The sequence below is a fragment of the Copidosoma floridanum genome, unplaced genomic scaffold (genome assembly GCF_036245765.1).
Source record: "Copidosoma floridanum isolate Cflo_tuat_1 unplaced genomic scaffold, Cflo_Japanese_pri ptg000021l, whole genome shotgun sequence".
Classification (NCBI taxonomy): Eukaryota; Metazoa; Arthropoda; class Insecta; order Hymenoptera; family Encyrtidae; genus Copidosoma; species Copidosoma floridanum.
Window position 1 is genome coordinate 7566549 of NW_028321898.1, and position 26777 is coordinate 7593325.

The 26777-nt window shown below is 36.5% G+C and overlaps 1 protein-coding gene across 2 annotated transcripts in view; it reads right to left on the bottom strand.

Annotated features, from left to right (window-relative positions):
- Positions 1-19336, bottom strand: part of ND-13B (NADH dehydrogenase (ubiquinone) subunit ND-13B) — a 137535-nt gene extending 118199 nt beyond the window's left edge. The window contains exon 1 of one of the 2 annotated variants that reach the window (XM_089594512.1): positions 18953-19336. In XM_089594512.1, the coding sequence (XP_089450638.1) occupies positions 18953-18973 (21 nt within the window). In that variant the 5' untranslated portion in view covers positions 18974-19336. The remainder of the gene's footprint in view (positions 1-18952) is intronic. The other variant, XM_089594513.1, reaches the window with a different exon arrangement.
- Between the last annotated feature and the right edge of the window lie 7441 nt (positions 19337-26777).

Consider the following 26777-nt stretch of genomic DNA (forward strand, 5'->3'; position numbering starts at 1 on the left):
TAATTATAATGTTCAGTATTTTTGTAATACATTATGTTGATAAATGAACTGTAATTTGATGGCATATTGTTCGACCCGTATCTTGCTCTTTTTCATTTGTAATATTTTTCCACTCTTTCCCATGTTTGTCAGTGTTATTTTTATTTATATAGACCTCACTGCAAATAAGAGCCCTCGCTAGACATAAATTATCATTGTTTTAAGTACGTAATACTCTTTTCTTCTCTATAATTTTTATAATATCTACGGAGACACTCATCCCTCGAGGCACTTGTACATATGTTACTCTAATAATTATATTTCGAAAAACACCGGAAATTTTTTTACTATGATCGATCCTTTCAAACAGTATTAGAAAATCTTTGGCTGTAAGCGTGTAAAGAGACCACCACCTTTTTGTGCAAGAGCACAATCACAGTCGCATCCGCAATCAATTTTTGAAGCGAAGCTTCTTATGGGACATTCTGGGGCTGGGAGTAAGTTGGAAAAAAGTGATAGATTTAAAATGACCGACATGCTTCCCCCACTCCACTCAGTCGCGCAATAGAGAGACGTGTGTATACATATATTTAGCTGCTGCTGTAGTATTCGGAATTGGTCGTACGAGCTCGAAAGTGGTCAAGTTGTGCCATCTCGAAGGCCTTTTTGATCTCTCACTGACTTCGTATTCATATTACTACGTCACACTGTATTGGGAATATGCCTGTATCACGTGACATGGCGATATATATGTATATTACAATTAGAGGAAAAGTAGTACAGGCCTTGTGAGAGAAATTAAATTCTTATTTTTTTCGTGGTAAAAAAGGTGTTGAACACAAAAAGTTTCCCCATAAGGCCTGTACAACTTTTCCTCTCATTATCACATATATACATGGGGAATGAAGCAAGGGTGAGGCTCTGGTGGTAACAAGGTGCCTCTGTGTACAGATACGAGAGGAGGAACACTGGGTCGAGAAAAAAGACTCTCGACAACGGTTAACAAAAATTTTATTTTAATGTACAAGTAAAAAAGACACAACGTCCGTCTCAGGCGACGGTGCAGGCTAGAGAGAACAATATGCTAAAATGCGTGAACTCGACGCCGCTGCTGCTTGCTCTGTCTCTTTTCTTCTCCCACAGCTGAGGCGACGAATGGTAGGGTTGGCTCGGCTTATGCTGTTTTGCAGCTAGAAGGAGACACGAGGTGTCAGCAGCTGCTTGCGCCTTAAGTGTGCAGCTTGCATATATTGCTGAGTTGCCACATTCACTCCCCTTTCAGTGAGAAGCTTCGGGGAGTCTGCGAACGATACAGATCGCCCTGGCTGTTTTGGATTGCCTGAAAGCACGGGCAGCGGGTTCATGGGCTAGGATGAGACTGAATGAGGTAGAGTTTCTTCGGCAGTACAGGGCGGCTTTGCCAATTCAAAGTGGGCTGGTTTCAATTGGTCTGTAGAGACCAATTTGACGACTTTGGCTTCCCCGTCGACTTCAATTGTGAACGTTCTTGAATCGTTGCGATTGATGACACAATGAGGGTCTGTATACGGCTGCTCCAGTGGTTTCTTGATTTTGTCATCTCGTTTAAAAACGTTCGAGCATTTGTTAAGATCCTTGAAAACAAAAAACCGTGCGGGCGAATGGTGTGCTGCTGGAACTGCTTTGAGGGACTTGAAAAGTTGTCGTAAACCTTTTACGAACGTTGAGCTGTCTTCTTGGAAGTAGTCGTAAAAAATTCTCCTGGGACCCGGAGTGAGGTGCCGTAGACCATCTCTGCTGGAGAGGCCTTTAGGTCTTCTTTGTATGTCGTTCTTAAGCCAAGAAGTACCGAAGGCAGTGCATCGACCCAAGGCAGGGATGAGCACTTGAGCGCGGCCTTGAGAGTCCGGTGGAGGCGCTCGACCATGCCGTTCGATTGAGGGTGGTATGCGGTGGTTTTGACGTGCGTGGTGCCGATCATACTGGCCAGTTCTTGAAAGAGTGCGGACTCAAATTGTGCCCCTCTGTCTGAGATAATAAAGATAGGAGTATCATGGGCACTGATCCAGAGGTTTAAGGCCTTTGCTACAGTGTTGGCTTGAGTGTTGGGGTAGTGGGATCGCCACAGAACAACGCGAGAATCGATCGATGATCGTAAGACAAAACTGCATGCCCTGGACTAGAGGGAGCTTGATGAGGTCGATGTGTATATGTTCGAACCTGTTGTCCGGCTCTGCGAAGCGATCGAGGGCAGACCTGTTGTGGCGGCTCATCTTAGCGGTTTGGCAGGGAACACAGGTTCTTGACTAAGCAGAGACGTCCTTGCGCACGCCTGGCCAAACGTATTTTTGTGCAATGGTACGGGCAGTGATCTTGACTTCGGGGTGCGATAAGTTATGTATAACCTCAAAAGCCGTGCGACGAAGTTCTGTAGGCAGGTAGGGCCGGACAATGTTGTTGGCTACATCGCACCAGAGGAAGTGTCCGTCTATGACAAGCTGTTGCAGTTGTAGACTGGAGTCTTCTAGTAGACCTGGTAGTTCGGTATCGGTGGCTTGTGCTGCTGCGATGATCTCTGGACTCAAGCGGCAAGGCATCGAGATTGATGCAGTGATAGCAATTGGCTGAGGGCCTGTGTTGTTGCTGACTTTGGTCTCAGAGACAGAGCTTGACACGGCAGAGGATTGCAGGAGGTCGTTTCCGGGCAAACATGCTCGAGACAGTGCATCTGCAACGACGTTGTCCTTGCCTCGGGCATGCGTTAACACGGTGTTAAACCGCGAGATGACTTCGAGGCAGCAAACTTGTCTCAGTGTGGCTTTGTCGGAGCGTTGACGGTGCGCAAAAATCAGTGGGCGGTGGTCCGTGAACGTAGTGAACGGGCGGCCCTCCAGGATTCTTTGAAAATGTTTTGGGGCAGCACTGATTGCCAACAGTTCGCGATCGAAGGTGCTGTAGAGGCTCTGCGTCAGGTCTTATTTTCTCGAGAAGAAACCTAGTGGTCGCTGTCTTTATCTTGCTATTCTAGTGCTGCGCCGATAGCTATATCTGAGGCATCGGTCCTTAGGGCTAGTGGCGCACCTGGACGCAGAAAGATGGTGCAAGTTGCTTCGATGATGGAGTCCTTGCAAGATTAAAAGGCTTGTTCTGCTGTGGTGGTCCAAGGAAGCTTCTTTTTTTTAGTTCGGCCTTTGAGCAATTTATGGAGTGGTGCTTGTATGTCGGCAGCGTGTGGAATACAGAGCCTGTAGTAATTAAGCGTCCCTAGAAACCGGCGAAGCTCTGAAGCATCAGTTGGCTTAGGAAAGTTTCTTATTGCAGTGACCTTGGTCTCTGGCGGTTGTATGCCATCTTCAGAGACCTGAAAATCTAGGTAGAGTACTTGCGGATTTCTGAAGGTGCACTTTTATCGGTTGACCTTGAGCTGGGCTTCTCTAAGAGCTGTGAAAAGTTGCCGAAGGTGGTCTAGATGTTGCTCGTATGAAGAAGAAGTGACAAAAATATCGTCAATATAGGCCTTGGCAAATAGCAGCTTGCGCAGAATGTGGTTGATCGTTCTTTGCATTGACTGGGCTGAGTTTCGCAGACCTAGTGAAGTGCCCAGAAACTCAAATAGGCCAAAAGGCGTTGTCACTGCCGTTTTTCCAACGTCGGCCTCAGCTATTGGTATCTGACAAAAGGCTTTCTGCAGGTCGACCGTTGAAAACACTTTACCTAGGCTCTCCTGTAGCAAGTCCTGTATGATGGGCAGCTGGTACATGTCTGGTATTGTTTGAGAGTTAAGTCTGCGGTAGTCGCCTGTTACCTGGAATGAGCCGTCCTTTTTGGGCACAAGGTGGAGTGGGCTAGAAGGAACAATATGATTAAATGCGTGAACTCGGCGCCGCTGCAGCTTGCTCTGTCTCTTTTCTTCTCCCGCAGCTGAGGCAACGAATGGTAGGGTTAGCTCAGCTCATGCTGCTTTGCAGTTAGAAGGAGATACGAGGTGTTAGCAGCTGCTTGCGCCTTGAGTATGCAGTTTGCTGAGTTGCCACATATATCGCCATGTTACGTGGTACAAGCATATTTCCAATACTTATGCGGCTGCATGTTCCATGTACTATGACGCCTGCCAGTCTCTTAGCCAATAGCAAAGAAAGTTGCTGGTATTTGTTTCTAAAAGTTCTTGTGTTATAGGGACAATTGTTTGATTATTATAAGTACAAAGCACACTTAAGAAAATGTGACCACTTTTTTCACTTGGAAAGTTGATTTCAAGGGCTACGGAACCAGTTGCATCTAAAGAAAGGGGGTTATCGAGCAGCATCAAGACATTATTAAAATTTTCTATCTGTTCCTTGGACCAGTAGGTAATGTAAGCCTTATCATACCCAATATTTCTGATATATGCACTCATTGTTGGATCTTATATTTCAAGTCCATCCATAGATTTGAACTCCCCTCCACGCACAAGTCCAAGGCTTCCGTACTTCGCTTCTTGACTAGCTTTGTGGTAGGTTTTTAGTTTGTAAACGAAGGGAGATGCATAATCATTATAATCCATTTGTTTTTCTGCGTTATTTAGTCTCGATTGTGTGGGTGTTGTTGTTCTGGATTTATTTTTTACTCTTTGTCTTTCTGGTCCTGCCAAGCACCTTTTATTATGGTGCCTTATTCCTTTTGAGTTGTTTGTTATCACTTTGCACTCTACTTCTTTACTATCTGTAGGTTTTGAAAAGTATGTAGCTCCTAAATAATTGTTACACTTATTACGAAATCCTTCGACTAAAATGTAACATGTATTGCCTCTAACTCTTTGTCTTGTGAAATGAAAACAACAGGGCAACTTTTGGCTCTTATATGCAACCTTACCGATGGCATCTGTCCAACCTGGTTTTAAAACTTTAACAACCCTCTTGTTTGCATAAATTTTTTGGTAAGGTTTTATGAAATCCCACTCAGTTGAAGTAAATTTTACTGAAAATTGAATTTTTTTTTTTTTGACCATCGAGTCCCATTGAATTTTCATGTCAGTATAATCGTCATCATCATTATCATCATTATCATCACACTCGCCATTTGACAGTCTCACTTTTTTAACATCTATTGTGTTCTTACATGTTTTTTCATTTTTTTCAGCGTTTTTCAATAAAAAATCTGACGTAAGATTGATCTTCTCTAAGTAAAAAGTACGAATGCCATGCCTATCATGATTAACTATTGAATATAAATTGATGGTGCTGATTTGTTGGGATAAATTGTCATTTATATCAACCCAGACCTTATCACTTCTACTTTTTAATTTACACTGGTCATTCAAAATATCAATATTAAGGATTACATCTTTATCTGGTGGCACAGTAGACTTTATTCCAGGCATTTTCAATAAATGTTCAAAAAGCCAATTACTTTTTTTTACGTACTGTTTTCTAAATTATTAGTCACTCACTCATGCAAATTTAAAGGCAATTTTAATTTTGACGCGTTGATAGCTGTCTGCAGTAAAAGAACAACTGTAAGTAGGAAGTTCTGCTAAGGCAAGCTGGAACAACTTTAAACGTGTTTTTGGTTTTTCACATAAGATAAAAAAAAATTAGTACAAAGTAAAAAAAATTATTTTTTTGTTTTAGCAAATAATTAATATTTATTCTATAAAATTTAAATATATCTCCAAAATGCAAATGAAGTAAAAAAATTGATGATCATAAGTATTATTTCTAAAAAAATGTTTTTTCGTTTTTAGATTTGATGTTCCAGAGTAATCTTCAGCAGATTTACTTATTGGTATCAAAGCAGTGAACTACTAGCTCTTTTACAGTGATCAGTGTGCAGTTCAAACAAAATGTGGCCATCAGGTAATAAGACAGCATGTTTGGTACGCTGATTCAAGGGATCGTGAACATAATTCAGGTGGTATAATTAAAAATAATGGTGTGTAGACATTTAAGACCATAATATGATGGGAATATTTTACGAAAACGGGCCCTCAAATGACTAAACCTAATCAAAAAGAGGAGCAACTGATACTAAACAATGTCAAACATGGCTTTATCACTTCCCTATAACTTTTGGATGAGCACGGCACTGCTGGAAATTGCAGTATCACTGCAGCTAAGGCGGGAGCTTACTTTCATAACATATTAACAAGCTTGCTACTATGCCTGACTCAGGTAGGATGAGACAACAGATAATCTCACGCATAATTTTTGGCCTGGGACTGATGAAACTAAAAGTGGGATTGAGACCTGGTTCAAGGACCTGTCAGGCTGCAAATCGTTAGTATCTTTGGCTAAAAAAGCTTCCAACTTCAATAAGAAAGAGGAAACATTTTCGATCCTTTACAAATACCATATACCCATGTTAAGAGCTCCCTGGTTCACGAAGCTCAGTTCTGTTTATAGAGTTGCTGTTTCAGAAGCTATAATTAAAAGGAGGCAATTACCAAATCCAACAACAGGCTAAGTTAATTAATCCATTGAATATTTTAAAATTAAAAATAAGTTATTTACATTCTATGCATATGTATATCTGTGTAAAATCAAGGTCTTTTACTATAATTAATGCAAAGATGTACTGGCTCATTTATCTCGAATTGTACTTACTCGTTAAATGTAGGTGCCCAACTTTCCTCGGTATTTTTTGTTTCTAATCTTAAAAATTACTCTTCAAGATTAATATAATTTCAAGAGTGAATTCATCAATAATCATTTTATTTGATCTTTTGCAGAATGGATGAGAATGTTGACAGAGCTTCTGAAGGATCAGCTGTCAAAGCTTCACGACTAAGCAGCAACCCATTAAGCAATTCGAGTTTCAACACCAGTGGCAGTAGCAGCAGTAGTAGTAGAAATGGTGCCACAGCTAATTAAACTTACAAAACATTCTCTAGTAGTGGCGGTGGCAACAGCTCGCTAACAATGAACGGCACTGCAACACCCAGTGGACAAGGTATCACCGCAAATGGTATCCTGAACGTCCAGCTTGTCACTTCCAATGCAAATTTGGTTTGAAACAATCTGTGCGATCATGCACCGGTCATAAGTGAGGAGCATAAGCTCGCCTTAAAACAGTGGCACTACTGTACTCAGTTACATAAATATATGTTCGAAGAAGCCCTGTTAGACAGGCAATAGCTATTCTGCTTAGTACATCCTCAATCTGTTGAATAAGATGCGCACGTCGCCATCTGATGATGGGATTCTAACAATTCTGCTGCTATTAGCTCTACAGTATCTCAAAGAGTTTGTGCAGTCAGAGCTGCTGGCTCGCAAGCTCGCTTACCGCTGTTGTAAAAAGGTTGCGCACATATGTAATAATTTTGATACCTCTTGTAATCCTAAAAGTCCGTCCGCTGTTACAGCAGCAGTAAAATATGAGATAAAAATAAGTTATTCTTGATGTTACCTGTGGTCAATCAACTGAATGCTTTGTTTAACAACTACCTTAACTGTCCGCATCATAAGAACATGTTCTTTGGACTCTCGGCTATCATTCAAGTAAGTCGAGTCAATGAGTTATAGATTTTTAGGTACATTGATTTCGGTGCTAGACGGTTCGCCACTGGACCATTTGCCATGCTCATCCACAGTGCTGTCAATCCCATCGGCAGGTGCAGCTGATGCGACAAAGCGTCTACTCAAGATAGCTCAAGAAAATATTTGATTGCGTTCACAGGCTACTCAAAGAAGATGTTCTTGCGATTACTGTCAGCAGAGTAGTGCTGGTGAGATTTTTTATGAGAATTACTCTATTCGTTTAAAGATTCGTACGAAATTTCGATTTCAGTGTTGGTTTTTTCAATTAATCGCATTCCAAGTATGACAACGACGAGAGTATTAACAGCTTTGGATGCTTTAAATCGAAATAGTTATGATCAGATGGATGCCAATAATTCTCTGGACACGCTTTATGCCAAAGTCTTAAGAATCCAACAAAAAACGCTAGTGGGCGGTACATTGGCAGAAGTTGCGCTACCTTGCAGCAGCAGTAACAGCAGCAGTGCCAACCTATCGATTTCGACGGGTGATAGTACCTGGACCTTTCACACTATCTCCCGCTCAAGTTACACCGATTGTTTAATGTAGTTGTAAAATTCATTTTTGGAGTGGGCCGCGACACCGAAATATGGCCTTTTTATGGCTCGGTTGACTGATAGGGCCCGGGAGAAATACTTCCTGGGTTGTATGGTTTATCGGTTACTTACCTCAGGGAAACCAAAATACTTGGCAGACCTGTTTCCGCAGACAGAACTTAATTATACTGCATGCTCGCACAGAGTGTTACAAACATTCTTTTACAGTGCATATTGCTAAACTCTGGAATAACCTGCCTACACTGCCTACAACTAGTAGAAGATATATTAATCACCCTTGCTTCAAGGTTCTACTTCAGAAGCATCTATCTGCATCGTGATCAGATGTACCCTGACTCTGCAGGGTGCTTGGATATTTGTTTGTGATAAAGTATTGTAGTGTACTCTGTTTGACATCATGTTCTGCGTTTCTAAAATTTAGTTTTGTTTGTTTCTTTACTGCCTAGTGTTATTTTTATTCGTTTAACGCAAACTTTCGGTAATTATTAGAGTGATTTTGCTTCGTTTTACTTAATCCCTTACATATTCGTACGTTATTCATTGTTTTTTATACATTTATTTGTTTGTTTATTTACTTTCTTTTTATTATTTATTTATAAATTATTGTTTTACTATTTTTTTTAATAATGTTACTAATATTACTATTATTATTATTATTTTTTTTTTTCTTCGATGTCCTGCTTTATACATTTTATCCGCTGTACAACTCACTTTTTAGTATTCAATGATCTCTTGTGTAACTAGGTATCACGTTAAGGCTTAAATGTTGTTCTACTTACGTTTAATTATTTTATCTTATTTTTAAGTATTCTGTTCTGTATTCCATATTATATTATTAATATACATTTGTCTCTTTACCAGCCATGATTGTAATTACGTTGCCGTATTATATAGGACCCCTGAGTCTTTAGTACTAATCAAATAACTCTAACTCTAACTCTAACTCTTTCTCTCTCTCTCAAACTCATCTGTCACCACGAAAACCTGCAACTCGCCAAAGCTCTCGCTGCTCGTAGTTAAGCGTACTACTCCAGACTGACTCGCAATCTCTTACTTGAGCAATGGCCGCCACCACTGCTGCTGCCACGTATCTCCCCTCGCAGTCACTCTCGACGTAACAGCTGCTGTGTGTCTCGGTAGTCGTATTCGCATTTTTCTTGTACTTTCCCGCTGGCGCTGCTGTGTCTCTACATCTAAGCTGGTTGTCCTTTGGCGTCCTCTTCTCCTCCCCTCAGCGTATATACAGCTCCCGAAAAATAAACAAATTCGGAGAAGCTTCGACTTTCTACTCTTCGTATATACGTTGCATCAGCGAGAGCATTTTGGAACATGGAGGCCATTTCGCCTTGTTACACAAGAGTCAGTTAAATATATAGCATATACTTGGTTACAGTCTAAAAAGAGGAAAACTCGTGTCATCATTTGCGTTGGCTGTACGCTAAGCTGTACAGCTACAGTCGACAATTCAATGCGAATCAACTCCTCTTTTTGTAGGTGCATAATCTTCGATACTATTCTCGCACTCTCGAAAAATGTGCGCCCAGTTCGACCAGAGGACACAAGAGGTAAACGATTAAATGCATTTCAAATGCGAAAACTTACAAGAGTATATTGTTCCGTACTAAATAATTTTATCTGTTTATTATAAACCTTTATTATAAATCTTATCGAAGCACTTAACTACTTAATACTGGCATCAAACACATGAGTTTATGTATAAACAAACAATCATTACTAATGAAAAATTATCTAAAAATAATGCTTTTATCTAAAAGTTGTAAGGACTAAATTTATAAAAATTATATTAAAAGTAGTGATACAGCAGAAAATGTAAACGGTATTGAATGTCAATTTACGTATTGTTTTATAATAAATAATCATTTATTTATCAGAAAACTGTGTATCATTACCCTCATAAGACTTAAAAACTTGTAAACAACAAATAAGAATAAACAAATTTTTGATTACTTTATCATAATTTATAATAGTTAATATCTTTTATTATTTTTTTTAGTTCCATTTGCAATGTTAACAGACACAAAAAAAATTTAATAGGCGTTAAAGCTAAATTCGAAATAATTTGTACAAGTTTCCGATACCTACGTTTACTTTATAACAATTTTTATAAGTTTTTTTTTTGTTTTGTATGAAATACCGAAAAAAAAAAATTAAAAATAATAACTAGTAGTAACTTCTATTACAATTTATTATAGTCTCAAATCTAGACTCTATAAAATATTATTATCAGTTATTAACTCGACAAATTAATTTCCGCTTACGTATCTGTAGAAGTCTTTTCCATTTTTCGCTGTTGTACATTGTAACGTCGGTACACTAAAATTACTAATAATTTTTTTCCCCGCTCGTATCTTCATAATTTTCCATGTTGACTTAAAAGTACTTTCGAGCAGGGACCAACGTGCCTCTGAAAAGTGATGAATCACCTGCTAACTCTCTTCGTAGCTGCAGCACATCGACCAACTATGATTCATGCAAACGCACGTTGGCCTATGCTGACCGGAAACGAAAAGCAAATATGATAATAAAAAACTTTTTAATGCAGAAAAATGGAATAACTTTAAAAACTAATAAAGGCGAAAAGTTCAACTGGAAACAGCTAAACTGGTGTGCAACACTAAATGCTGGCACAACTTGATAGGATGTTAAAAATTATAATAACGTAGAGTAAACACGTATAGACAAATAATAATACATACTACAACATCGTCAACTTTTCATTTGATTTTTATCGATGCATAACTCGCCGAGCTACCCTTTGTTCTGTTACATTCTCGAATTTTTTCTTATACCATCGGCAATAGCCTAAATTTTTGAAATCGTTTAACGTGTAAGAGAAAACGGGAAAACCGAGCTAATAATTAACAATAGCTCTTTCCCCTTTTCTTGACTCATATGTGTCGGGAAAGAATCTGTGCGGCTGCTCCAATATAAGTAACGGAATTTCAAATCCCCAGAGCACCACACGCCACTTACACTAATGTTATCTTTGTAAGTTGTTATAACAACGGTCAACGTTATTTTTGTTTAAGTATTAGTTGATGTACCGTAGCACACCGATCGTTTATTCACCCAAGCATTAATTAAAATATGAAGCGATTCTCTCCGTTCTTTCTGCAACAAGTTAAGTTGAATTAACGAACAATGTCCAGCATTAGTAAATATTAACGATATCCTATCTTAACATGAATATTAAGTAAAATTAGAGTTTTGTAAAATTTGGATGTAAAAGAGAAAGGAAGGGCACTAGTAAGTGAATCACCTCCCCTTTTCTTGACGCACGGAGGTGAATGAGCCGGATGTCAGATGTGCCAATGTTTGAGTAGCTGAACTAGAGCATCTCGAGCCAATTAAATCTTTGGCTATTGTCCTTTCCCTTCTAGATTTTTCCGGCAAATTTTCCTGCTTCGTCTCAAACCGGCGCATCACACAGGTCCGCTACTCCTTATAAAAAGGCCTGGAGGCCCCGAGAAGGACTCGACGATAGCTCTTCAAGGTAGACTGAGTAGTAAGAGTCCGCCTCTGCTACAACCCAGTCTACCGCGAAGCGAGGCAGATTTAATTCTTCACCCTCAAACGGTCGACTAGGTAGTTAGAGTCCACCTCTGCTACCACACGGTCCTCCACAAGTTCGGTTTTAACTTTCTACATCAAACACCTCACGCTGGTTCCTCGCGTGTAAAATTTTGTTTGAAGTACAAGTGTTTAAAAATAAAACTAAGTTACACAAAAGTACACAAAAGTAACCAAGTGGTTAATTTTGTTTTTTCCTTTTCTCTTCTTTCCGTCACGAACGTGCTCCTAGAGTTAACATCATTTACTTAATACGGTATTTGATAAGCTCTAGGCAAAGAAAATAGATAGTCAAGTTGTGTTTCACGTAAACTCTAGAGCAATCACCTCTACTCGAGATGGTATTAGTGGCTCCTAGACCGGTCACGACTTCAAACCATTTTGCCCTGTGAGTAACCTCTAGAGCGTAACTACCTTTACTCGTTACGGTATGAGTAACCACTAGATCTCAGACGGGATACTATTTTGACACATCGTGCCGGAATCACACTGAAGTTCGGAAAGTTTCGGAAACAAAATTTGAAAATTAAATTAATCACTTTTAAACGAAGCAAAGATGTTGCAGAACAACTAAAAGCTGCATTAGAGACTACCAATGATATATATATATATATATATATATATATATATATATAGGTCGTAAAGAAAATATTTTTCCATATTTAAACCCAAACCCAAAAATATAATATATATATATATATATATGCCTAGTCTAACTTCCTACTCATTCCGAATTCTGCCTTTCATAACTTGGAATACAGAACGAAGGACCCGCTAAAAATGATACACATTGTTTATTATTAAATGAACAATGTATAAAAATTTTAATATCCAAGAAACACCGAAAGAGCAATTAAATTTTAAGCGATTTTCCACCTAACGTGTATATCAAAGAAGAGCTGAATTGCGACTTCTGGTTTTCTTAACTCAAAATCCAGAACAAAGGCCCCGCTGAAAATAATTCACATTAATTATTACTACATAAGCAATGTATAAAAATTTTAATATCCAAGAAACAACGAAGAAGCGGGTAAGTTTTCAGCGATATTCCACCTTACGCGTACATCAAAAAAGGGCCTGATAGCGACTTTTGGCTACTATAACTTAAAATCTAGAACGAAGGCTTTGCTGAAAATGATATACATCGTTTATTATTATATAACTAATTACTAATAACTTTTAAATCCGAGAAGAAACGAAGGGGCGGGTAAGTTTTCAGCGATTTTTCACCTTACGCGTATATCAAAAAAGGGCCTAATTTCAACTTCTGGCTTTAATAACTGGAAATCTAGAACGAAGGCCCCGCTGCAAATTATACACATCGTTTACTATCATATAAACAATTAATAATAATTTCGAAATCCAAAAAAAAACGAAGGGGCGGGTGAGTTTTGTAGCAATTTTCCACCATATGGGTATATCGAAAACGGCCAAATTGCGATTTTTGTTTTTTATACTTCAAAAACCAATCAAAATCCCCGCTTAAAATAATATACATTATTAATTGTTAAAAAACTTATGTATAAAAATTTTAAAATCCAAAAAAAAACGAATAAGCAGGTAAGTTTTAAGCAATTTTCCACCTCACGCATACATGAAAAACAGGCAAATAGCGACTTCTTGGTTCTGTACCTTAATTTCAGAACCAAGCCCTGCTTAAAATGACAAACATTGTTAATTACTATACAAAAAATAGGTAACAATTTAAAAATCCGAGAAAAAACAAAGGAGCAGGTAAATTTTCACCAATTTTCTACCATGTGCGTAAACCCAGAACTGCCAAGTTGCAACTTCTAGCTTTTGTTACTCAAAAACAAAATCGAAGGCCCCGCTAAAAATGGTACATTTTGTTATATAAACAATGTTTATCGATTGTTTACGTAATAATAAACGATGTGTATCATTTTACGTGGGGCCTTCGATTTTGTTTTTGAGTTATGAATGCCAGAAGTCGAAATTTGACCGTTTTCGATGTACGCGTATGATGAAAAATCGCTGAAAACTTACCCGCCCCTTAGTTTCTTCGGACTTTCAAATTATTATATATAGTTTATATAATAATAAACGTTATGTATTATTTTCAGAAGGGACCTTCGTTCCAGATTTTAATTGACAAAACCTAAAAGTCGCAATTGTCCGTATTCGTGACACGCGTATGATGGAAAATCGCTGAAAACATTCACACCCCTTTTATTTCGGATATCAAAATTTTTATACGTTGTTTATGTAATAATGATTAATGTGTATTATTTTTAGCGGGTCTTTTGATTTGGTTTTTGAGCTACAAAAACAGAAATCGCAATGTGGCCGTTTTTGAAATACGCATAGGGTGGAAAACCGCTGAAAACTTGTCCACCCCTTTGTTTTTTCTCGGACTTTTAGATCATTAATTATTTTTTGTATGATAATAAACAATGTGTATCATTTTTAGCGGGGCTTTGGTTCTGAAATTAAGGTACAGAACCAAGAAATCGCAATTTGCCCGATTTTCATTTACGCGTAAGGTGGAAAATTGCTAAAAAATTACCCACCCATTCGTTTTTTCCTCGATATTAAAATGTTTATACATTATATAAGTAGGTAAATTATATGTGTAATAATAAACAATGTGTATCATTTTCAGCAGGGCCTTCGATTTGGTTTTTTAGTTACAAAAGCCAGAAGTCGCAATTCAGTCGTTTTCGATATGCGTGTTTAGTGGAAAATCGCTGAAAAGTTTCCCTCCTCTTCGTTTTTTCTTGAATATTAAAGGCTTTCTAAACGGTTTATGTAATGATAATTAATGTGTATCATTTTTAGCAGGGCCTTCGATTTGGTTTTTTAGTTACAAAAGCCAGAAGTCGCAATTCAGTCGTTTTCGATATGCGTGTTTAGTGGAAAATCGCTGAAAAGTTTCCCTCCTCTTCGTTTTTTCTTGAATATTAAAGGCTTTCTAAACGGTTTATGTAATGATAATTAATGTGTATCATTTTTAGCAGGGCCTTCGATTTAGTTTTTTAGTTACAAAAAACAGAAGTCTTTAATTGGCCGTTTTTAATACATGCGTATAGTGGAAAATCGCTGCAAACTTATCCGCCCTTTCGTTTTTTTTGATATTCAAATTTTTATACATCGTTTATGTAATAATTAACAATTGTATCATTTTTAGCAGAGCCTTCGATTTGGTTTTGAGTTACAAAAGCCAGAAGTCACAATTTAGTCGTTATCGATGTACGCGTAAGATGGAAACTCGCAAGAAAATTGCTCACCCTTTTGGTTTTTCTTGGATAGTAAAATTTTATTAGATTGTTTATGTAATATTAATTAATGTGTATTATTTTTAGCGGGGCTTTCGATTTGGTTTTTGAGTTATAAAAAACAGAAGTGGCTATTTGGCCGTCGTCGATATTCGGGTAAGGTGGAAAATCGCTGAAAACTTACCCGCCCCTTTGTTTTTTCTTGTATATTAAAATTTTTATACATTGTTTATGTAATAATTAACGATATGTATCATTCTTAGCGCGGCCTCTGATTTGGTTTTTGAGTTACAAAAGCCAAAAGTCGCAATTTAGTCGTTCTTAATATACGCGTTAGGTGGAAAATCGCAAGTAACTTACTCGCCCCTTTGTTTTTTCTTGGGTATTACAATTTTTAAACATTGTTTATGTTATAATAAACAATGTGTATTATTTTTCGGGGGGCCTTCTGTCTGAATTTCAAGTAATGAAAGCCAGAAGTCGGAATAAGTAGGAAGTTAGCATATGCACATACATGATATTTTTTGATTCGGGTATAATTATGGAAAATTAGCCTTTTTTACGACTTATATATACTATTGGTAGTCTTTTATGCTACTCTTAGGTGTTTTGAAACATCTTCGCTCCGTTCAAAAGTGATTAATTCAATTTTCAAATTTCGTTCTCGGAACGTTTCGGACGTCAGTGTCATGTGCCGGGTATTCTCGACAAATCAGAAGCGCGCCGCGAAGGAGTGCCTCCCACTACTTTTCCACAACCGCTTTAATTTGATCAGAACAGTCAGTCTCCTCCTTTTCTGAACGCTTGGTCAAGGAATTGAGCTACCTTTTAACCTCGCGTCCCACCTCGGCGCCCAGTGCGAATTCTGAGTTATTAAGCGCAAGCTTAGATTCGAATATTACGTCGCACCGACGCAACAATATCCATTTACTAGATCCAGTCCATTTACATCATATCTGGTTGATGGCTTCTATCGTTCTGTTACCTTAAGACACTAAAGTATTTAAAATTAGGTGTACCTACACAACGTTGCATTTAAAAGTGTACCCATTTGACAAAATACACATATAGTGTAATAGAAACACTAGATTGGCCGAATGATGAGAAATACTTCACCAACAAAAATATCGTAGTCGTATAGATGAGCGGTAAGGTAACGGATATCCGTTTTCGGCAACATCTGAAAATTGTTGATAAGATGTTTAAAAATTCACAACAGTTAAAAATCACGTTTTTCTTAAATTACTAAAAACTTGAGACTGTGTGGGAAAATGTTTCAAATTAAAAAAAGCCTTGGAAGAAGACTTACAACAGCCTGCAAAAATTTCTAAAATCGGTTAATTTGTTTATCCACAAAGTTGGAAAACCGTCAAAATATGCTTTTTTTTCATTTTTAAAACTAACAATTTCGGAAACTAATCAATTCAAAAATTGGAGCTGATTGTTCGCCTTAACAATGATAATAAGCCCTAAAAATTTCAAATCGATTGGTTCAATAGTTTTTGCAAAAAGCCATTTATTTATTGAAGGTTCTCTTGGAAAAACTCTGTTATTTTTCCTTAAAACAATTTTGCAATAATAATTCCAACTGGACTCTATCATGTATGTGTTGAACTTAATCGATTTTAACATTTTCAATTGTTCAAAAACGACTTTGAAAAAGACGTACTTTTGGAGCCTATAAATAAATAGAATAACTTTTTTGTTTCTGGTCGTACGTCTTTCGGAGCTGCGTTTGAAAGCTTAAGTTGTTTTGTAAATTAATGAAAAAAATTGTTATAGACAACTGGTAGACTGATTATATTTTTTTTTTTGATTGGGCGTGAGTCCTTCAAAAATAATTTTTTTTCATTGGAATTTTTGGATAATGTACTTAACTGGTTGATCTTTAATGAACGAAATTTTTTGACAAAATGAAGTGATCATTTCTGAATTAAACCTTTTCCTAGACAATCGTTCTTTTGTTTGACTATCCCTCGACCCATTGTTCAGGTTGTGTGGGGATAGCGTACTCTAGTCTTATATCTCTATGGTTGCATATCAGTGTAATAAAATAACAAATTCGGACCTTGTTTCAAATAATAAGAAATACTTTACCAACAAAAATGTCTTCATATAGGACTGAGTGAGACGGTGACAATATGTTGTCTCGCTCGCACTTATGATAAATGATCACGTGACCTTGACTGACTTAACTAACAGAGCCTTATGCGAACACAGCCTAAGTAAGCGATAGAGTAACTGATATCCATCTAAAAATTGTTGATAAGATGTTTAAAAACCCACAAAAATGATAAATCATGTTTTTTTTTAAGTACTATAAAACATGAGACGGTGTGAAAAAGTGTTTGAAATAAAAAAAAGCCTTGTAAGAAGTCCTACAAAATCCTGCAAAAATTTTTAAAATCGGTTTATTTGTTTATCCGCGAAATTGAGAAAACCGTCAAAATATGCTTTTTTTCCATTGTTTAAAACTAACAATTTCTGAAACTATGCAATTTAAAAACAAGTGCTGATCATGCCTCTTAACGACGTTAATAAACCCTGAAAAATTCAAATAGATTCGTTCAATGGTTTTTGCAGAAAGCCATTTAGTTATTAAAAAGGTGCTCTCTGAAAAGCGCTGTCATTTTTTTTAAAAACAATTTCGCAATAATAATTCCAACGGGATTATCTTTTCAAGAGCCTTTACCATCATGTATGTGTTAAACTTAATTGATTTCATCATTTTTAATTTTTAAAAAATGACTTTAAAAAAGACAAACTTTTTAATCTTATAAACAACAGGAATAACTTCTTTGTTTTTCACGTCTGCGACTAATACTACTGGAAATAATGCTCTTTTTCCGGTCAGTTCCATTTGAAGCGGCCAGAGTCAAATAAGTGCGAGCCTCCAAGCACTAGCAATGACGTCATCAATCGTAAATCGATGCTGTCAAACGAAATTACGGTGGTCTTGGAGAAGGTTTAACTCAGAAACGATCAGTTCATGTTGTCAGAAAATTTCGTACATTGAAGATCAACCGGTTAAGTGTATTATCCATAAATTTCAAAAAAAAAAATTCTTTTTAAAGGAGTTAAGCCCAATCGACAAAAAAAGTTCAATCAGCCCCCCAGTTGTTTACAGCAACATTAAAAAAATTTTTTTTTTCAATTTGCAGAAAAATTCAATCTTTCAAATGACGTAACTCCCTAAGACATACAACCAAAAACAAAAAAGTTATTCCTATTGTTTATGAGTTCAAAAAGTTTGTCGTTTTTACAGTCATTTTTGAACAATTAAAAATGATAACATCAATAAAGTTTAACACATACATAATAGTAGAGGCTCTTGAAAAGATAATCTCGTTGGAGGTATTATTGCGAAATACTTTTAAAAAAAGACAGAGCACCTTTTTAATAACTAAATGGCTTTTTGCAAAAACCATTGAACCAATCGATTTGAAATTTGAAGGGTTTATTAACGTCGTTGAGACGCATAATCAGCACTTATTTTTAAATTGCATAGTTTCAGAAGTAGTTAATTACTAACAATCGAGAAAAAAGCATATTTTGACGATTTTCCCAACTTAGTGGATAAACAAATCAACCGATATTAGAAATTTTAGCAGGCTTTTGTGAGTATTCTTACAAGGCTTTTTTTTATTTAAAACATTTTTCCACACAGCCTTAAATTTTTCAGTAATTTAAAAAAAAAGTGATTTATAACTTGTGTGAATTTTTTAATCATCTTATCAACAATTTTCAGATGTTGCGAATGATGGATATCCGTTACTTTACCGCTTATATATACGACGATGTTTTTGTTGGTTGAGTATTTCTTATTAGTTAAAACGGGGTACAAATGTGGTATTTATATTACATTAATACTTTCTCATTTATCAGATAAAACATATTGTTCACAAAATCTTTTTTCACGGTCTCCTTCTTTTACAAAAACTAAACTCCCGCAGTCAAATACTTAACTAAGCCCAAATAATGCATTTATAAATAATTTTGCTAGATATGTGTCCCATTAGTACAATGGCAGTCAATTTAAAAGTACTATATCATAGGCATATACACTGCTACAGATTAATTATTTTTTAGTACTTACATGCTTCCACATTCCAGACATTTAGCTAATTTTCCAACCAAATTTTCAGAGAACGTATCTAAAAAGGTGTACACCTCGGGTCGTACCATGTAACTATTGAACTTCACTAAAGGTTTGTTTAATCATCGATTATTCTTTGATTGGACTATGTTATGACATTAGCCAATGTCCCACATATAATTTCGCGAAGTAAATAAAGTTACGTCGTGGCCCCTAATCCCAGAATGATTAGATTCGTTCACCTTACAATTCAGGGACGGTCGGGGACAGTGTGGGCGAGTCGGAGACGAAAGTGAACAAGTGCTTTTCTCCGATCGTCCCCGACCGTACGCGATGCGCAGTTGTACACGTTAGATTAGATTAATGCTGTATGTAAACAATAGTTTGTAAATAAAGAAGTGCAAATACAAAAAAGTTTGTTTACTTTTTGCATTAACCTAACCTAACGTGTACAACTGCGCATCTTGTACGGTCAGGGACGATTGGGGACGATCGGAAAAGAGCACTTGTTCACTTTCGTCTCCGACTCGCCCAGACTGTCCCCGACCGTCCCTGGATTGTAAGGTGAACGAATCTATTGTCTCAGAGATCTGCTGCAGCCATAGAAATATTATAGATCTATAATATTTCTATGGCTTGTGGCTGCAGATGTGCAGATGATACAGGCAATGCAGCAGATGACACAGGCAATGCAGCAGATGACACAGGCAATGCAGCAGCTATATAAGCCCTTAAGGTCTCAACAAAACTTTTTTTTATAAGGCCCCGGTCACATGGAGAGCGTAACGATTACCGCGTGACCGTGTTTGAGCTTATGAGAGTGAGAGAGAGGTCAAATACGCGCACCTCTCTCTCACTCTCATAAGCTCAATTGATTACGCGGTAGTGGCGGTACGCGTTACGCTCTCGATGAGGCCGCGGCCTAAGGTTGCGTACAAACACAACGCCAATAGGAGTAAGCAATGTAGAAAAAGCAGTGCTACCTTACCACCTAGAGAAGAGGAAGAAAAAGTACTGCCATTGTCATGTTGCAAGAATACACGGTGTGGCATTCCGAGGTCTCATTTTCGTGCCATTCTGCCATAGTTGGTTAAATACATTAATTTTCAGATTCATACAGTATAAAACATTTCCAACGTTTCCGACTACCGATTCAAAGTGAGCTGCATATTTGTACACATTAAGGTCCGATGAGTCCTATCACCCGACGACCCGGGGTGCTTACTGGGTGTAATCCGCAATCGCCGCCAGCAGTTACATATGTAAGACGTGACAACGTTGCGTGGTTGAGGGCGCTACTGTCGATTTACTGGTGATGTGATCCGCAATCCCGCCAGCAGTAAAGCAGACGACGTCAGTCTACTTGGTCTTTTTCGTGACATTTTTGCTGTGATGGTCCTGCGCAATCCCGCCAGCAGTAAAGCTGTTAATTCTATTTTTGCTGTGATCCCGCGCAATTCCGCCAGCAGTAAAGCTGTTTTTTCCATTTTTGTTTTTGGTACTTGAAACTATTTTTTTTGGTCTGCGTGTTTGTTTACGTCTAGCACAATATGCTCTGTTTATATACATTCAGAAAATGTCACGAAAAAGAGCAAGTAGACTGACGTCGTCTGCTTTACTGCTGGCGGGATTGCGGATCACATCACCAGTAAATCGACAGTAGCGCCCCCAACCACGCAACGTTGTCACGTCTTACATATGTAACTGCTGGCGGCGATTGCGGATTACACCCACTGGCCTCTCTATTAAATAATAAAGTATTAATTATTAACACAAATGCCTATTACCCAATGACCCAGGGTGTTTACTGGCCTCTCTATTAAATATTAAAGTATTATTTATTGACACAAGCGCTTATCACCCAATGACTTAGGGCGCTAACTGGCCTCTCCTAAATAATAAAGTAGTAATTATTTACACAAGTGCTTATCACCCAATGACTCGTTGCGCTAACTGGCCCCTCTATTAAATAATAAAGTATTAATTATCAACACAAGCGCCTATTACCCGATGACCCGGGGTGCTTACTAGCCACTTTCTTTAATAATAAAATATTAATTATTAACACAAACGCCTATCACCTAGTGACCTGAGGTGCTTACTGGCCTCTCTACTTAATAATAAAGTATTAATTATTAACACAAGCTTGTATTACCCGATGTCCTAAGACGCTTATATATGTTGTCAACATTTTTTTTAGGATACATCAAAATACATTAATAATGTTATTTTGATCCTTCTTCTTAGCAAGGCAATTCCATAATTTTGTAATACTAAAATAACTTTAAAGGATTTTAACATAATTTGTGTATTTTAAAACTTCTAAGAAATCATTAACATTCTATTTACGGCAAAAAAAAGCGGCCCGTCTAATGCTATTTATTTTATGTTGAAAATTTATCAGTAAATGAATTTGATGAACACAATATAAAATAGTCTTGTAAATATTTTAAAATTGTTTGCAAATCTTTAATTTGGTGTACTACTTTTTTTTATTTACAGATAGCCAGGAGAATAATAATGAATGTAACCGTTCGATGAATAAGTAATAAAATTTATTCGGCAAGATTCTGAGACAAAACATTTTTTGTAATACTGCAGTATTTTGTTTGAAAAAAAAAAAAAAATGAATTACTTTTAAGGGTGCATGATGATTGTAATAAACATATTTTTAGGCTGTAGATTATTAAAAAAGTTTAATTTTTTATATCGAATGCAGAAAAAGCATCGTAATACTTTAATTTATTAATGGTCCCATCGGATGAGTGCAAGAAAGAGTCTTCTTAGAGTAAAAGTTAAGAAAGAGCCTTTTTAAATTTTCGGGCAGAAGAAAGTCTTCTTAAAAACTAAAAGTAAAAGCCTTTTCATACAGAGGTACACTCGCACTAAGATGTATTAAGCCGGCGTCGATTGGTATAAGTGAAACGTCGCTCAAAATTATTCTTCGACATTTTTGAGTTCTTATTTGCTCTTCACCCAGTTCTCGGTTGGTCTCGTACTTCTGTACGAATCCGCACATTCATTCTATACTATAGAGCAAAACAAGGAGTTCAACAAAAAGATCAGCCTACAAATATGTTTATTACAATCATCACCCTTAAAGGTAATTCATTTTTTTTTTTTTTTTTTAAATAAAATATTGCGGTATAATAAAAAATGTTTTGTCTGATAATCTTATCGAATAAATTTCATAACTTATTCATCGAACTGTTACATTCATTATTATTCTCCTGGCTGTCTAAAAATAAATAAAAGTAGCACACCTTATTAAAGATTTGCAAACAATTTTAAAATATTTACAAAACTATTTTCTATATTGTGTTCATCAAATTCGTTTACTGATAAAATTTCAACATTAGGTAAATAGCATTATTATTTATTAGACGTGTGGCTTTTTTTGCCGTAAATAGGATGTTAATGATTTCTTAGGAGTTTTAAAATATACAAATTATGTTAAAATCCTTCAAAGTTATTTTAGTATTACAAAATTATGGAATTGCCTTGGTAACAAGAAGTATCAAAACAACAATATTAATGTATTTTGATGTATCCTAAAAAAAATGTTGATAACATATATTTATAACGAAACATAAATAAAAGAAATGAAGACAAAATGATAAATTAAATTTAAAAAAAATCAATAAAAATCTACCACAAAGTGGATTTGAACCCTTAAGTGCAAAACAATTTACGAAAGGGCATAAGCCTTATCCATTTTAGCTATCCGAAGAGCATGTTACATTCCTTTCGAAATCACATATGTTTATGGATATCCTCCGGAGCTTGTCCTACAGTTTACAGCAGTTAGAATGTGTAAAATTAATAAATTTGTGGTTAAAGCTGTACTGAAAACCTTAAAAAATAGTTGAAACTACATATTTTTTTAAAACATAAATGGATTTGGGAATGTTAGGAGTACGAGAGCGTTAAAAAATAATGTATTAAAATCAAAAGTCTGTGTATACAATTAATAAGCATTTAGTTCCACGATTTAATTCAATAAGATTTATAGATAACATTGAAGCCAGAGCGAGGGCAAGTCAGTTAAATATATACATAGCATGTACTCAGTTGCAGAGTCAAAAGACTCTCAAAAGAGGAGAACTCGTGTCGTCGCTTGCTTTGGCTGTGCGCTCAGCTATATACAGCTATATAGCCGACATTTCCACTACTCTCCTCGTAGGCGCACATTCGGTATACCCCTTCCACACGTCTCTAAAATGTGCGCCTACATGGACATTTCCACGCGAATCCACTCTTCTCATACCCCTATCGTGCTTCTTAAATAAAAAAAAAATGTGCGCCTGGTTTGGCCGCGGCGCAGCGCTCGAACCACTAGAATAAAGTGGGCATACAGTGGCCAGTAAGCGCCCTGGGTCATTGGGTGATAGGCGCTTGTGTTATTAAAAATTATTTATTTAACAGAGTGACCAGTAAGCGCCCCGGATCATGAGGTGATAGGCGCTTGTGTTATTTTAATAATTATTTATTTAAAAGAGTGGCCAGCAAGCGCCCCGGGTCATTGGGTGATAGGTGCTTGTGTTATTAATAATTATTTATTTAACAGAGTGGCTAATTAGCGCCCCGGGTCATTGGGTGATAGGCACTTGTGTTATAATATTACAATTTTTAATTTTCACGCGTCTTTGGCAATGCCCCTTTATTGCTGTGCTATCTGCTTGACGGTACATTCTCCCTAGATCGTGTAGCTATGTATATGATCTAGGGAAAAAGTTCCGATATTGAATCCGCCTGACCCAACGCTATGGGCATACTCCGTAGCATGGCAGTCAGCAATATCTCCACTAATATCTGCCAGTAAGCAACCCGGGTCAAAAAGAGAAGAGAACGAAAAAGTTAAAGAATATCAGTACAACAAAATATATAAAGATATAAAAACAGAGAAAATACCAGGATATTTGAAAAAAGATATCCCATTAAAGGATAGGAAACTAGTAGCAGGATTAAGGTGCGGAAACGAATGTAGGGGTAGAGAGTATTGGAAAGGAGAGGAGGGTAAGAAGTGCAGATTATGCAAAGATGAAGAAGAAGATTGTAGACACATATTACTAAGCCATGATGCAAAAGTGATAGTCACTACGAAGTGTTACCTGAAAAAGAAAGGAAGTAGAAAATAAATAAAAGACAAGAAGAATAAGGAAAGTTTATGGTACAGAAGAGAAATGGATGAATTGCAGGACAAGGAAGAAGAGAAGAAGAACAGAGTGCAGTGAAGAAAGAAAAATGAAAGAAATTTAAAGGATAAATTAACGAAAAGGAATTAAAATTTAAATTTTCAAATTTCTAAATCCTCCCTTTTTTTACATTTTTTGCATTTTTTTTTTTTTCATTTTTGTTTTTTTGCATTCTTAAAGGTTATGAATTAATCTTGTTTGTTTTTATGAATAATTATAAAGTATAAAGGTAGAGTAGAATTTAAAATATGTGCAAATAGAAAGATGAAGATGAAGATAATATAAGATAATATAAGATAATATAAAAAATTATTAAATTATTATGTAAAAAAACATGTTGAATGAGCAACGGAACCCCTCCAAATCCGAAAGGGGTGGAGTATAAAATAAATGAATGAAAAAATAAAGTGCTTATCACTCGATGACCCGGGGCGCTTACTTATCGCTTTATTTATTAATATATTATTAATTAATAGCTCAAGCGCCTATTACCTAATGACCCAGGGTGCTAATACTGGTCGCTGCTTTAAACACTACTTATTATTAATTGATAGTCTAAGCACCTTTCACCCGATGACCCAGGGCGCTTACTAGATACTCTATTAAAAAATAAATATTAATTATTAACACAAGCGCTCATCACCTACTGACCTGGGGCGCTGACTGATTGCTTAATTAAACAACATATTTTTATTAATGAGCTCACGCGCCTATTACTCAATGACCCGGGGCGCTTACTGGCTGCTCTATTAAATAATAAAATGTTAAGCAATAATACAAGCTCCTATCACTCCATGACCTGGGGCGCTTACTAATTGCTTTATTTATTAATATCTTATTAATTAATAGCTCAAGCGCCTATTACCCGATGATCCAGGGTGCTAATACTGGTCGCTTCCTTAAACACTACTTATTATCAATTGATAGTCTGAACGCCTTTCACCCGATGACCCAGGGTGCTTACGGGATACTCTATTAAAAAAATAAAATATTAATTATTAACACAAGTGCCCATCACCTAATGACCTGGGGCGCTGACTAATTGCTTAATTAAACATTATATTATTAATTAATAGCTCAAGCGCCTATTTCGTGGTGACCCGGTGCGCTTACTGGCCACTTTATTAAATAATAAAATATTAAGTATTAACGCTAGAGCCTATCATCCAATGACCTGGGGAGCTTACTGGTCGTTTTATTAACCGATATATATATTATTAATTAATAGCATAAGTGCCTACTATCACCCGATGACCCAGGGTGCTTACTGGCCATCTTATTAAATAATAAAAAGTTAAATAATAACGCAAGCGCCGATCGCCTGATAATCCAGGGTGCTTCTTGTATTGAATTAACATTTTATTATTTAATAGAGCGGTCAGTAAGCGCCCCTGGTCATTTGAGGATAGGCGCTTGTGCTGTTAATTAATAATTTATTGTTTGATATAGCGACCAGTAAGCTTCTTGGATTATTGGGTGATAGGCACTTGTGTTAATAATTAATATTTTATTATTTTATAGTGTGCAGGCTAGTAGGCGCCCTGGGTCATTAGGTGATCTAAATACATCTTAAAGATGTCTTTCAGATGGACATTAGAAGTTCACAAGACTTCTACAAGAAATCTTGAGAAAATGTATTTGTTGGGGGGATTTGATCTTAGACATCAGCGCTATGGTCAAGCTGCTTTTGTAAGCTCGGAGAGAAGGCTGTGACGGTTGTTACAGTCACATACTTATTGCCCACGTTAGCGTTATTTACAGGGATGGGTAAATCTGGTCAGGAGGTATTTATGATACTTCACGTGGCATTTATGTATCTTATGTTATTTTGCGTCATTTCTGTAATAAATGCCACGGGTTTCACAAAAAAGAATTTTTAGTCATAAAAACTTAATAAAACATACGTATATATATGCTCGTGTACTTATTTAAAATTCATAGTTGCTTTTAAAAGAAGTATAAAATCGATCATACACTTTCAATACACCATTTTTTTCTGCTACGTCTGTTAGTAAAGTTAAAACTGTACCCAGATTTTGGAATAATGAATTCAGAAAGGTAAGATATTTTAAAATAAATATTTATTATCACATTTATACGTTAACCAGGAAGCGTTTTTGTAATTTTTCCTAAATTAATTTGTTTGACATTTAGAAAAAATAGTATTTTTGCGATACGTGTCGTAAACCGACCAATTGTAATAAACTCATTTTTTATGACGTGTCGTAAACATACGAAATGATGTATCTTAAACTAAATTTACGATGCGACTTAAATGATGATAAATGACACGCCCATCCCGGCCATCCCTGGTCATTTATGCTTTTTCGCACTATAGTTGTCACAATAAATAACGAGAACTGAGCCAACGAGCACCTTATCCTGGAGTCAATAAACAATAAGAAGGAGAAACAAAAATAATAAACGTAATTGCAAAATTATATTGAAATTTGTATTGATTGATTCGAATGTAAATTAATTTAAATGGGCAAATAACTTTATGTAAAAGACTATAAAAGTGGCTCAAAATTGTTTAGTACACCAAAAAATGACGAAAGTCTGTATACATCATAAAGTGAGGTTAGTTTAGAGGTCTATGATGTAAATTAAAGTTTTTAAAGAAACGACAC